Here is a 13,117-nt window from a genome sequence, read left to right on the forward strand (position 1 = left end):
CCACCACCCTCCATGCTCTCAAAGTACATTGGGGGCTTTCACTAGGAATTACTGTTTTTTCTACACACCATGAGACTGAAATTACTTTCTGATCTGGTCACCCCCCCACCAGCGCTCACATTCCCTACACACGGACTGGCAGCATCTCCAGCTCATCCCTGGCTCAAAGAGCTGCAGTGTCAGCCCGGCTTCACATGGAGACAACCACTCCATGCATCTCACTACAACAGCAACATGATAAACTTCAAATTCTCCTATCAGTAACGTTTCACTTGGGCAACACTTCCAAAACTTCAACAACTGGCAAGCAGTGAGGAATCCTCCGTGGCTCCTGCAGCATTAAGAGAGCAACTTCCCCAGACTCGGGGCTCAAAGGTGCTCTTTATACTTTTTGGAATACACCTGTGAAAGTGCTGCTGATATTTGGGAATAGCTTCTCAACAGCAACAAGGCTCCTGCTTCCCAGTTCACCCATCATCCTCTCCCGGCAGGCTGACAGGCACCAAGTTACCCCCAGAGCACTAGACTAGGGGTTGAGATGGTTTATTGAGGTAAATCAAGCCAGGGGGAGGGAGCTGAGAGGAGGCAAAGGCAAGTCCTGAGTGCATGGGGAGTGGCAGCACAGGCCGGTTACACACAAGCATTAGCTCACTGATAAAAAAAAAAATAACCAGGTCTGAGATCACACCTAGGACAGTGGGACCTGAACACAGCGACACACCGTAACAGGGAAGGGAAAACCTGCCATGAATCCGGGAACAGGAGGCAGCGTGGACTGAAGATTGACCATGAGCTCGGCCGCAGTACACAACGCTTCCTACCAACTGAAAAGTCACTGTTGAGAGGCTGAAAAGGATGGCCAGCATCAGCACAGTACATGGAAGGAAGATGAAGCCTCACAAGCAGCTTGGACAAGGCGATGAAGCCCAACCCTTAAAGTTTCATACAACACCAAACAGCACTCACACGTTTTTCATATACAGGGGGGATGTACAACTTCTTCACACAAAGAAGCTATAAATACACTCCCAGGGAGTGCTTTGTTTCCCTCGCACCTGAGAACACGATCAGCTTCAGAAGAAAAGTCCCCAGGCTGCCTCCAGCCCCCTCCTTGGCAGTGCCCTGCTCCAGCTGCGGACTGACCCACAGCCCGCGGCGGGCGGGTGTCCAGGCCACCCCTTCCACGTCCCCCCTTTGTGACCGAGCTCACAGCCCACAACACCCGGGGAAAGCCGCCCGTGAGCAACCATTGTGAGGTCACTGCACCTCTCACCGGGCCGGTTCCCTTACACACGAACAGGGACCCCCGGAGCTCAGCTCCACCAACGGCCGGACCCCCTCAGCGCTCCTCAGGAGAGCTACGGAATCCCCTGCGGCCCCCCGGCCGCTCCGTGCCCGGCCTCCGCCCGGCTGGAGCCGAGAGAGCCCCAGGAGACCCGCGGCCGCCCCGCGGCTCCGAGCTCAGCGGAGCCTCCCCCGCCACCGCGGGCGGCGCGGCCCCTACAAGCGGCCCGGCCGCGGGGCGCAGCGACCGCCCCGCCACCACCCAGGCCCAGCTGCAGCAGCGGCCCCGGGGCCCCCCGCGCCCGTACCTGTGTCCGGCGGCGCTGGGCTGGGCGGCGCTGGGCTGGGCGGCGCTGGGCTCGGCAGGCGAGGCGAGGCGGGCCGGGCCGGGCTGGGCCCCGCCGCTGCTCTCCCCGCGCCCCGCCGCGGCTCCTCCCTCCGCCGCGCTCGACGGGGAGGGCCCCGACCCGGAAGCGCTCAACCCCTTACCCCGCCCTTCGCCGAGCACCGCCCTATGGAAGCAGCGCGCCCGCGCCACCCACAACCGCTTCCGGGGCGCCGCGGCGGCAGGTTCGCCCTAGCAACCGCGTTGCGTTGCTAGGCGGAAGTAGCGCGGCCGCTGCGGGGAGCGGAGCGGGGCCGGGGGAGCGGAGCGGGGCCGCTGCTGGCGCTCGGCCTCCCGCGCAAAGGCGCCGCATCCGTGAGAGGGGAAAAACGGGCTGTGAAAGGGGATTAAACACCCAGAGGGGGGCGATAAACCACAAACATCAACCCCAGCGATGGAGGAAGCGCGGCTCCCGCTCGCCTCCGCCCGCAGCACCCGCGGGAGGTGTCTGTAAAGGGGCGTGTTGGGTGGGAAAACAAGAGCGATATTCCCTGGTCACAAACACCTGAGGTGTCCCCCCCTCGGGAGCTGGAAACGTGTCTCACGTTGCCCCGACCACAAACGATTCACGGGTTACTTCTGGAAAGCCACCGGGACCTCTTGCTTGGATCCACAGTGTACATGTTCAAATGATCGCTTTTCCTCAGTATCCCAAATTCCCGAGGCAGGCTTGTAAAATTTCCCCTGGTGCAGTAATTGAGTGGGGGAAAAAAGCTCAGTTTTAGTAAAACTTCCCCGTATTTTTTTTTGTGTACTCTCCTTTTACCACACCTGGGCAGTCTGCCGGCTCACGTACCACATTGCACCTTTGAACTCCCTATTGATATCTAAAGTAGACTGTCTTAATTCAGCCACCTCAAAGCCCACCCTGATGGTGGAGTCCCTGTCCCTGCAAATGTTCACACACTGCGGAGATGAGGCCTCAATGCCATGGGTTAGGGGTGGTCTTGGCAGTGCTGGGGAACAGGTGGACTGGATGAGCTTAAAGGGTTTTTCCAACCTGGCTGATTCTGTGATCCCAAGCTCTCCTCTGGGATGAGCTTGTTTTGCCCTTCTTGTTTCTTTGGGATCTTAGTCATGGAAAGAGGAAGAACACTATTAGCATGACCTCACCATGGATGAAAAGGAAGAGGGAAGAAGTGCTTTTGCAACACTCAGACTCAGAGCCCCCATTTTTTAAGTGCCATAAGGAGAAAATGGTACAAATTCATGGAAGCAGCTTGTGGTGTTACTCTGAAGCAGGATGCAGAGGGCTCAGGGCAGCCATGTCCCTCTTTGTGGTTTGAAATATGCTGTGTCCTTCAGTAGAAACCCCACTGCCACCTGAATTTTCCCAGTTTCTGCTCTGAACCATTTGGGAGCTCCCAAGAAATCTTAATCCTGAAAAACTGTTTATCATCAAACATTTCTTCCCTGTGAGGGTGCTGAGGCGCTGGCACAGGGTGCCCAGAGAAGCTGTGGCTGCCCCATCGCTGGCAGTGTTCAAGGCCAGGCTGGACACAGGGGCTTGGAGCAAGCTGCTCTAGTGGAAGGGGTCCCTGCCTGTGGCAGGGGTTGGGACTGGATGAGCTTTAAGGTCTTTTCTAGCACAAACCAGGCTGGGATTCTGTGGTTCTATGAATTTCAGTCCAAGCCATTCTTTAGGTCAGTCATATTAAACATGCAGATTCTCGTTAGCCCTGTGATAATCCCTTGGGAGTCTACCACAAGACAGGCCCCCATGTTGAAAGACGTATGGAGCAAAAGGAGCACGCAGATGAAAAAAAACCTTTCAGTTAGGTTGGGCCGGTCCCACGGGAGGTTTTCCCAGCCGATGCTCACCTCCTCATCCTCAAGTAAGCCAGGTGGGAGCTGGACCGATTCCTGAGTTATGAACAGAGGGGAAATGTCCTGCTATCATTCCTGAAAGCCCTGCGGCGTCTCCTGTTGGGATGAACCGGCTCGATGCCGCAGGGTGCCGGGCTGGAGCTGTGGGAAGGACAATACCGCTTTGTCCGGGACATCGGGAAGGACAATGAGGCTCCTGTTCAGGATCAGGCACAGGGCGGCACAACCCTGACACAAGCAGCATGGGCAGGAGGGATCCTGCAGGACACAAGCGCAAAGAGGCCTCGTGTCCTCTGGGGTGATGCTGTGAGTATGCAAAGAGATAAAAAAAACCACAAAGTCACAGAGAAAAACATAATTAAAAGAGCATTTTTTGGTAGGAGAGTGAAAGCAGAGGAGCAACCACATAGAATGAGAAGGTGTCAGGATCTTGATGGAAATACCTCCTGTTAATCATTCACCCCAGAGCATGAATATACATGGGCACACTTGGCATTCATCAAAATTAACTGTGCAAGAGGGCATCCTGTGCACCTCTCTTAACATCAGCACACAGTACCTGAACTTAAAATTGCATCATCCAAAGCAGGGAGACTTCATTTCAAGGAGTGGGAACTGAAAGAGCCAGTGATGGTAACTGGACACAGCACGTGCAGTGAGGAGGTCCCCGAGGTCTCGCGCTGGATTTCCCTCTGTGGGCTGAGAGGGCAGCAGCCCGGCAGCTCCCAACCCTTTCCCACCGCTCCGTCTTGCGTCCCCACACAGGGATATCTGCCCCCTGCACGGCCCTGGGGCGGGAGCAGGAGGAGATCCTTCCACCCAGCCCAGAGAGATCCCCCAGGAATGTGCAGTCTGCCTGGCTTCAGGCACAAGGGGAGAAGGGCTCTGCTGGGAAAAGCTTGAACATGCTCTGGAGCAGCAGCAGCTTGTGATTACTCCATATTACTGGAAGAGGGAAAAGCTTCAGACGCTGCGGGTGGGAAAAGATCTGTCCCATCACTTCCTCTTGCTCAAAGATAATTCTGCCCCCTAAGACTCAAAATTCAACATAGTCTCCTCCTCTGCTCCACTTTCCTGAGGCTCCACCTGGAGCAGTGTGCCCTGCCCTGGGTGTCACAGCACAAGAAGGACATGGAGCTGTTGGAGCAAGTCCAGAGGAGGCCATGGAGATGCTGCGAGGGCTGGAGCAGCTCTGCTCTGGAGCCAGGCTGAGAGAGCTGGGCTGGGGCAGCCTGGAGAAGAGAAGGCTCCTGAAGGGGAGACTTTAGAGCAGCTCCAGTGCCTGAAGGGGCTCCAGGAAACCTGGAGAGGGGCTTGGGACAAGGGATGTAGGGACAGGCCAAGGGGAATGGCTTTAACCTGCCAGAGGGGAGACTGAGATGAGCTCTTAGGCAGAAGCTCTTCCCTGGGAGGGTGCTGAGGCGCTGGCACAGGGTGCCCAGAGAAGCTGTGGCTGCCCCATCCCTGGCAGTGTTCAAGCCAGGTTGGACACAGGGGCTTGGAGCAAGCTGCTCTAGTGGAAGGTGTCCCTGCCCGTGGCAGCAGTTGGAACTGGATGAGCTTTAAAGTCCCTTCAACCCAAAACAGTCTGGGATTCTATGAATCTATATTATACCCTTAGGATTTCTTATTTTCTAAACACATGATCTCCCCTCCTAAACACCCCGTTTGTGCTCACTCTGCAGTTGCTTTTGGAGCACCCAAGAATGCCTGTGGAAACACAAATCCAGTTGTGCCAGCAGTTAAGACCCCGCACTTCCCCCCCCCCCCCCCCCCCATGTCCCCCTTGCGAGCTTTGCCCCCAAGCCATCCCTTCCCCTTTTCACCCTTCCTACCCCAACATTTCTGCCTGTCTGACAGCAGCTCAGTCCAAGCGGCAGCACCGAGGGACAAGAGGCGTTTTGGACATTCCATGGGGAACCAGCTCTTTTCCCAGCAGAGAAGCCTTGCTTCTGCTGGCCTGGGTTGGCTTGAAGGAGCTGGGACCAGCAATGAATGACACCGTGTCGGTTCATCCAGCATCCCCCAGGAAAGGTACAGGTGCCCCCAGCCCGGGTCAGAAGCTGCTCCTGGACCTTTCATGCATTGTGAGGAGCAGGTTCCCCTCACTGCCCCTCTGGCACTGGCTTTGAGCAAGCCACAGCAATTCAGCTGGTGACACAGCAGCTGATGGTGCTGATGCTGTTTTCCTGGGGACACCTGGTGAGGTAACACTGAGCCTCAGGACATGGCAACAGTTTCAGCCCCTCATCCATGTGCTTCTATATTCTCACCTTACCTAAAAAATAGACTTGAAGGCAGATTGTTGCTCTGGCTCTGGCACAGCCGGCGTTTGGTTGCTGGAGGTGCTGCTGACATCTATTGTCAGCTCTGGGTACTTAGTTCTTTAACAAACAAACGTAGAAAAAGTCATTTGAATGTCAGAGCTTAGACTACCAACAGTCAGAGGAAATACAGAGGCCAAGAGATTAATGAATTGGTCAATGCTGGGTCTTACGTTTGCGAGCAGATCTCTGCTTGTCCTGTTCTCTATGTTCTAAATTACATTGCAGATGCACATCACAGAGGCAATCACACGCTCCGGCTCCAGCTGGGTTTGTAAAAAAACATAAAAATCAAAATCCCCCTTGGCCCTACAGGCCCTTGCCCAAAGCCCCTCTCCAGGTTTCTTGTAGCCCAGCCCAGCTCCCTCAGCCTGTCTCCAGCCTCTGCAGCATCCTTGATGATCCAAGACCCAGGAAGCTGTGTGAGGACAGTCCATCACTTGTGCTTGTTCAGCCTGAAGAAAAGGCAGCTCAGAGAAGACCTTATCACCATGTTCCAGTATTTAAAGGGCGGCTACAAAGAAGACGGAGACTCCCTTTTTACAAGGAATCCCATGGAAAAGACAAGGGGTGATGGACACAAATTCCTCCTGGGGAGATTCCAACTGGACACAAGAGGGTTCCCATTTTTCACAGTGAGAAAAACGAGCCACTGGAATAATCTCCCCAGGGAAGTGTCCCATCATTGGACACTTTTAAGACTGGGCTGGACAGGGTGCTGGGACATCCAGTCTAGGTCATTCTTTGCCCTAGAAAGGTTGGCCCAGATGATCCTTGCGGTCCTTTCAACCTGGGATTCATAGTTCTATGATGATTGAACACAGTTTGATTTAATTAACCTTCATCTCTAAACCCCAGCAAGTGAGAGCTGTCCAGCTCATTGACGTCTTTTCAAATCCAGCTTTCCCATCGTTGGTCAAAGAGGTTGTCATGAAGATTTTTACTTCACTAAAGACAGGAAACACATGTATTTTTAGACTGCTTCAGTGTATTAGAAAACCAAGGATCTGCTTCCTAAAACCAGAACTGGCACAAACATGCAAGTCTCTGACAAGCACGAGGCAATCAAGACGTAAAAGCTACACTATGTGCAGGAATCTCTGAGGAACTCAACGAAACCAAGATAAAAACTAAACCAGCAACTTATACTGAATGCTGAGTTTCAAAAAGTATATATTAATTTCACTGCAATGTTCTTGCAGTCTCTCATACTTCTACTTTTAGTTCTGTACAACAGCTGAATGTAAGCCATAAACTGTACAAAACTGAGCTTGAGCATAGGAGATGCAGTTTATAATTAAGGTCGGGGTCACATCACATCTGTTGTTCTTCAGAGGATTCACCATCTTCTGCAGGATCTGGTGGCAGGGGTTGGGCTCTGTAAAAAGCATCATCAATTCAAAAGGATTAGCAGAACTCGATCAGCTCTTGTTTGAAAGGCTCCTTTTCTAGGAGGCTAACTGACTTTAACTAGCTCCAGACTGCACACCAAGACTCTAAGACTGACACAAGCTGCTTTATCCTAATCTCTGGAAGCCCAGATGAAGCAGCACACACTGACCTTTCAACTGGGAGAGCCTAATTCAGTGCAGAAAACACTGTACACTGATTCAGCCTCGGACATTCTTGAAGCATCCTTCTTGACCCAGAAGGCTGCATGCAGGTCCCACACTGCTTCCAGGAACCTGCAAACTTAATTCTCATTTCACACCCAAGTTTCAACCCATGTGACTGAAACAACCCCCCCAGTTGTGCAGTGAAACGAGTCCAGCTCTTGCTTCCTCCAGAACACCCAGGGAAGCTCTCAGTTGTTTTAGACAGTGACACTGTGCATTCTCGACAGGGTTATCACCACGCGGTCCTCACTCAGCCAAACAAAAAACAGCAGAGATGAAAGGTGTGCAGCACTACAGTGCACATCTTTGTTTCTCTGAGGTGGGGTGTGCTTAGAAGTCTTGGTTTGCTTTCCTTCAAGACAATTCAGGAATAACTCTCACGGGGGAGCCTCAGGTGGCTTAATATTATCTGTATTTGAGAGAAAAACCCTTGACAATTGAGAATAGAGTGTTTGTAAGACACAGCTACCTTTTGAGTCAGTAGTGCAGCCCACAAGTTAATCTCAGAAGCATCAGTTCAGTGGAGCAATTTAATTTCTGACATAGAGAAGGCACCTCCAGTCTCCTAAGCCTTTCTGAAACAGAGATGACAGCCACAGAGTATCACATCGCTCTGGTCTGTGTGCAGTGTCTGAGCACAGAGAATTTCTCTGAACTACAAATTACTGTACCCATTTCTGGCAAAGCCCCACGAGGTCAGTGGAGACAGGTGCTGCTTTTCACCAGACTTTACTAGAAACAGGATTTCAAGGAGCATACAAAGGTCAAGAGACACACGGACAACTTTCAGCTCCTTCAAAAATCAATTGCAGTTTCAAAGCAGTCACAGAGGAAGACTCATGACATCTGTTTCATCCAAGGATGAGCTGACAGCCTCAATACAGCCCTTGCAGGCAGACAGACACATTGTCTTCTCCCTTATTTGAAAGCACCAGGGATCTGGCTGTTTAATGCCACCCCACAGACCACACTGACAGCGCCAGGGCACCCTTTGAAGCAATAACACAGAGCATCAGCTGCGTCTGTGCTGCTGCTGCCCTGCAGGTGGGCTTAGCTCTGTCATGCTTCAGACAGCTTTCTAAATTGCTTTGTTTAAAGGAAGTGAATATGAATCTCAAGCAATGTGTCCCAAGAGCCCAGCTGCAGCCAATCACCAGAACTCGAGTGTACAAACCCCATTTGTATTGCGTTTTGCCTCTGGCACACCGAGCACCCCTTCTCTGCCCCTCAGCCCTGTGGTGCAGCACTTGTGCTCCTCTGCCAGCCCCAGCAGAGCTCCAGGTGACCTGCAGATCTGGCAGGAGTGCAGTGGTTTTGGCTGGCTCCAGGCAACTTTAGAGGAGAAACTGGTTGAGGACCAAAGCTAGCTTGGGAAAAGGAAGGCAAAGGGAAGAGCATCCCAATTTCAGGATATGGAGATCTGTGGTGCTGTTTCCAAGCTGGAGAGAGAAATAGACTCCTCAATGCCCCAGCGGTTTTCAGGAGGCTGCGGACAGAGGGACAAGAGCTGACACCTACATTCTAGCAGTCAGCCCCTGGCTGTTGCTCCCTGCCACCTCTCCGTTGGGTGCCCGGTTCTCCTTCTGCAGCTGTTGCAGGAACTCGCCAATGCCTCTCTGCCAAGGGGGGACAGGCCTCACGCACGCCGGGTTCCCCACCACACAGCGGCCTTTGCCTGCGGGGAGAGCGGCCGTCAGCTCCAGTACAGGCCGGGGGGGAGGGATGGAGGGGCGCACGCCGCTCTCACCTCTGTTAGCAGTCAGCGACGGTCCGCGCTGAGGCTGCTGGATCCCAGCACCTTCCGGGGGGCCGGGCTGCCAGCACTGCGGGGAGAGCGGAGGGGTGAGCGGCACCTGCGCAGCTCAGTGCAGCTCGGTGCAGTGCAGTGCAGTGCAGCGCAGCTCGGTGCAGCGCAGCTCGGTGCGGTGCGGTGCGGTGCGGTGCAGTGCAGCTCGGTGCGGCGCAGCTCGGTGCGGTGCGGTGCAGCGCAGCCCGCCCACCCCGCGCCCGGCTCCCGCACCCTTGCGGTACCCGCCGCCGCGCTCCGCCCTCGTCCGCACCATCCCGTCTGCCGGCCCGCGCGGGAAATACCGCCACCCCCGGGCAAACTCTATTGGCCAAGCGCCAGCCAATGAGAACGCGTCGGGTCGGCGGGGCCCCGCCCCTCCTAAGCACCGCCCCCTCAGCGCTCGTCCCCTCAGCTCGGGCCCCGCCGTCGCGTTTCCCTCTGGGGAGTCTGTGCAGCGTGTCTGAGAGTTATGGAGCTGTGGAGCCGTGGAACCATGGAATCAGCCGGGTTGGAAAAGCCCTTTAAACTCATCCAGTCCAACTGCTCCCCAGCACTGCCAAGGCCACCCCTAACCCACGGCACTGAGGCCTCGTCTCCACGCTGTGTGAACACTTGCAGGGACGGTGCCTGCAGCCCTGTCCTGGGCAGCCTGTTCCAATGCCTGAGCACCCTCTGGGGAAGGAATTGTTCCTCAGCTACCCCTAAACCTGCCCTGGGGCAGCTTGAGGCCGTTTCCTCTTGTCTGTTGATCATCACCGCAGTCCCTCCCAGGCAGGGCACGTTCGTCCCTCCTGAAGGCTGCAGGGCCATGGCCCCTGCCCAATCTCAGCTCCCCTGACCGGCCAGCCCTTCACTGCCCTGGGCAGCGGGTGGCACACAGGGGAGCAGGCACACTGCTCTCGGCCATGACAGACTGCAATGGGTGCGGTGAGCTGTGCCACTGAAAACAGAGCCTTTTGAGAGAGGGACATTGCTCCCTTCCCAGGTGCTTGCAAGGATGAAGCCTTGACTCCCAACAGTCTGCTGCCTGCCTAAAGCATGTGAAGAACATGTCAGTGCGGCCGGGACCCCAGAAAGCCCTGCGGCGTTCAGGACCATTTATTTCTGCACCCATGTGAGTTGCGGTGGGTTCAGGGTGAACTGACAGGGAACAGGGTGGGAGAAAACTGCTCTGTGAAAAATGACACTTCTTCGTGGGCTTTTGTTCCCAGCAAGATCTGTCCCCAGGTGAAACACACCACGGGACTGGTGGCACGTCAATGGACAGGCAGGGCCAGAGGGGAATCCAGGCCCTCAGTGAGCAAGTTGCTGTTTCTGAAGGGACACCGGACATAGAGCCCATACATGGGGATGGAGCCATTTGGTAGCTCCAGGCTGGACCTGAAGCTCCCTCTGACATGCAAGTAAAGTTTTGCCGTGAAGACTTAGCTAAGCGGTGTGCGTGTGGAAAGCCAGGCACCCCAGTTCCCAAGTTACGGCATATTAAACCTTGGCCTCGCTGTGTCAGCTGTGCCATGCCAATGTGATGTGAGCTGCAGGGCTCACGAGCTTTAGCCTGGCAGCTGCTGGGGCCGGTGGCTTTCGCCTTGACCAGGTGATGGGCCTCACACTGCCATTCCCAGCCAGGGCTCTGTGTTTCCTCAGAAACCACACCATTTCCCCCCCGCAGGTCCGATGTCTCAGTGGCTGTTGGTCCCAAATACATTCCCTCCCTTTGCAACAGTTATCGCTCCCTTTTCCTTTCAGTGTTCGCTTTCATGCGTGCTTGCTTAACCAGGCTTTAGTGCCGGCCTATGTGCGGGGCTCGGAGTGCGCCTCGGGGTACTCTCAGCGCCTCTAGCCCCGGTAGAGCAGCGAGGCCCGGAACGGTGGCGGCGGGGCCGCGTTCTCGGGGGGGGGGTGGCGCTGTGCCGGCTGTGCGGCACCGATTCCAGTCCCTCGCGGAGAAGATGGCGGCGCCCAGCGCGCTGCTGGCCTGGTGCGTGCAGCAGCTCCGCGGGGACTTCGGGCTGGACGTGGGCGAGGAGGTGGTGAGGTGAGCGGGGCACGCTGCGGCCAGCGCCGGGGGAAGGCGGTGTGGGCAGAGCGGCCCTCGCCGAGCTCCCCGGCCGGAGGGAGGGCGCGCCGCTGTCTCGTGTGTGTCCGCCGGAGCGCGTTGTGCGGCTCCGTGTTTTCCATGGCTTGGTGGGAGCTGGAGCATCGGGGTGGATGTGTCTGTGCTGGAACGGGAAGGAAGAGCATAGGAATACAGAGTGCTTCGTGCTGGAATGGACCCTCCAGCTTGTCCAGTCCCAAACCCCTGCCGCGGGCAGGGACACCTTCCACTAGAGCAGCTTGCTCCAAGCCCCTGTGTCCAACCTGGCCTTGAACACTGCCAGGGATGGGGCAGCCACAGCTTCTCTGGGCACCCTGTGCCAGCGCCTCAGCACCCTCACAGGGAAGAGCTTCTGCCTAAGAGCTCGTCTCAGTCTCCCCTCGGGAGGGTTAAAGCCATTCCTGTCAGATTAAAGCCATTACAGTAATATAACTCATAATTTTTTTTTTTGCAGGGAAATAGCCACAAGAGATTTTCCTCAAAATTTGACTTATAAACCCATTTCATACCGTGGTCTCTACAGAAAAGAGAGACATAAGTTGCATATGTGTGCAATTAGTCTGTTGCTTTCCTCATATCAGAAGGCCCTTTACCCATTTTTCTCCATCCTCACCCCTCACAGGTATATCTTGTCAATAACAAACGAGGACGAGATCCGGGAGTACATTGTTGACCTCATCCAGGGGACTGATGGGAAGAAGAGTCAGTTTGTGGAAGAGCTGCTAGCCCAGTGGAGGAAATGCTCCCAGCTGCCACTTGAGCCTGTGCCAGCATATCGGAAAAGGGATGGTGAGTGCTATGGGGAGGAAGGAATTGAAGTCTCAAATAAGCTTTACTCAGTTATTCAATTTATAAACAATTAGATGTCAGAAATGCTCGTGCCTGCTCCTATTTCTGTCTGTTGTGACGGTGTAAAGCCATTTCATTCACTGAGTAAGAATGGATATCTTTCTCTTGCTGTTACTCACTCTTTCTTGTGCTTACACATGCTTCCAGAGACTTTGGAAATGCCTCGGGCTGGAGACCAAGTGAAAAAGGGTAAACGCAAAGGAAGAAACAAGCAGGAGGCACCTGCCCACGCAGAACCGAGTGCATATGTAGAGGAGGTAAAAACCCCGCTCGACCTGGCCAGGGTGAGTGTGTCTGGTACATGAGGGCAGGCTACGTGTGGCTGGGGGCTGAGGGTGCATTGAGCCCAGGACATAGGGAAAAGTAGTATCAAATGTTAACAAAGGATCATAGAGTCATGGACCGGTTTGTGTTGGAAGGGACCTTAAAGCTCATCCAGCTCTAACCCCTGCCACGGGCAGGGACACCTTCCACTAGAGCAGCTTGCTCCAAGCCCCTGTGTCCAGCCTGGCCTTGAACACTGCCAGGGTTGGGGCAGCCACAGCTTCTCTGGGCACCCTGTGCCAGCGCCTCAGCACCCTCACAGGGAAGAGCTTCTGCCTAAGAGCTCAGCTCAGTCTCCCCTCGGGCAGGTTAAAGCCATTCCCCTTGGCCTGTCCCTACAGGCCCTTGTCCCAAGCCCCTCTCGAGGTTTCCTGCAGCCCCTTTAGGCACTGGAGCTGCTCTCAGGTCTCCCCTTCAGGAGCCTTCTCTTGTCCAGGCTGCCCCAGCCCAGCTCTCTCAGCCTGGCTCCAGAGCAGAGCTGCTCCAGCCCTCGCAGCATCTCCATGGCCTCCTCTGGCCTCGCTCCAGCAGCTCCACGTCCCTCTTGTGCTGCTGCCCCAGAGCTGGATCAGGGCTGCAGGGGGGGTCTCCCAGGAGCGCAGCAGAGGGGCAGGATCCCCTCCC

General features: G+C 55.2%; 3 protein-coding genes across 7 annotated transcripts in view; 2 read left to right on the plus strand and 1 right to left on the minus strand.

Moving 5' to 3' along the window:
* Window positions 1-1,653, minus strand: part of CSNK1G1 (casein kinase 1 gamma 1) — a 108,000-nt gene extending 106,347 nt beyond the window's left edge. For 2 of the 3 annotated variants that reach the window (XM_061447396.1, XM_061447395.1), the window contains exon 1: window positions 1,593-1,653. The gene's annotated coding sequence lies outside the window, so the exon portion shown is untranslated. The remainder of the gene's footprint in view (window positions 1-1,592) is intronic. The other variant, XM_061447398.1, reaches the window with a different exon arrangement.
* Window positions 1-13,117, plus strand: part of SORD (sorbitol dehydrogenase) — a 341,031-nt gene that overhangs the window by 111,050 nt on the left and 216,864 nt on the right. The window lies entirely within an intron of this gene.
* TRIP4 (thyroid hormone receptor interactor 4) overlaps window positions 11,108-13,117 on the plus strand; it is a 30,458-nt gene continuing 28,448 nt past the window's right edge. For 2 of the 3 annotated variants that reach the window (XM_061447399.1, XM_061447400.1), the window contains exons 1-3: window positions 11,108-11,260; window positions 11,943-12,109; window positions 12,317-12,453. In XM_061447399.1, the coding sequence (XP_061303383.1) occupies window positions 11,175-11,260; window positions 11,943-12,109; window positions 12,317-12,453 (390 nt within the window). In that variant the 5' untranslated portion in view covers window positions 11,108-11,174. Of the gene's footprint in view, window positions 11,261-11,942; window positions 12,110-12,316; window positions 12,454-13,117 lie in introns of those variants that run through there. The other variant, XM_061447401.1, reaches the window with a different exon arrangement.

This window comes from Pezoporus flaviventris, unplaced genomic scaffold (assembly GCF_033815535.1).
Source record: "Pezoporus flaviventris isolate CSIRO_AGI_PZ_B2104156 unplaced genomic scaffold, CSIRO_AGI_Pfla_v1 ptg000006l, whole genome shotgun sequence".
In the NCBI taxonomy this organism is placed as follows: Eukaryota; Metazoa; Chordata; class Aves; order Psittaciformes; family Psittacidae; genus Pezoporus; species Pezoporus flaviventris.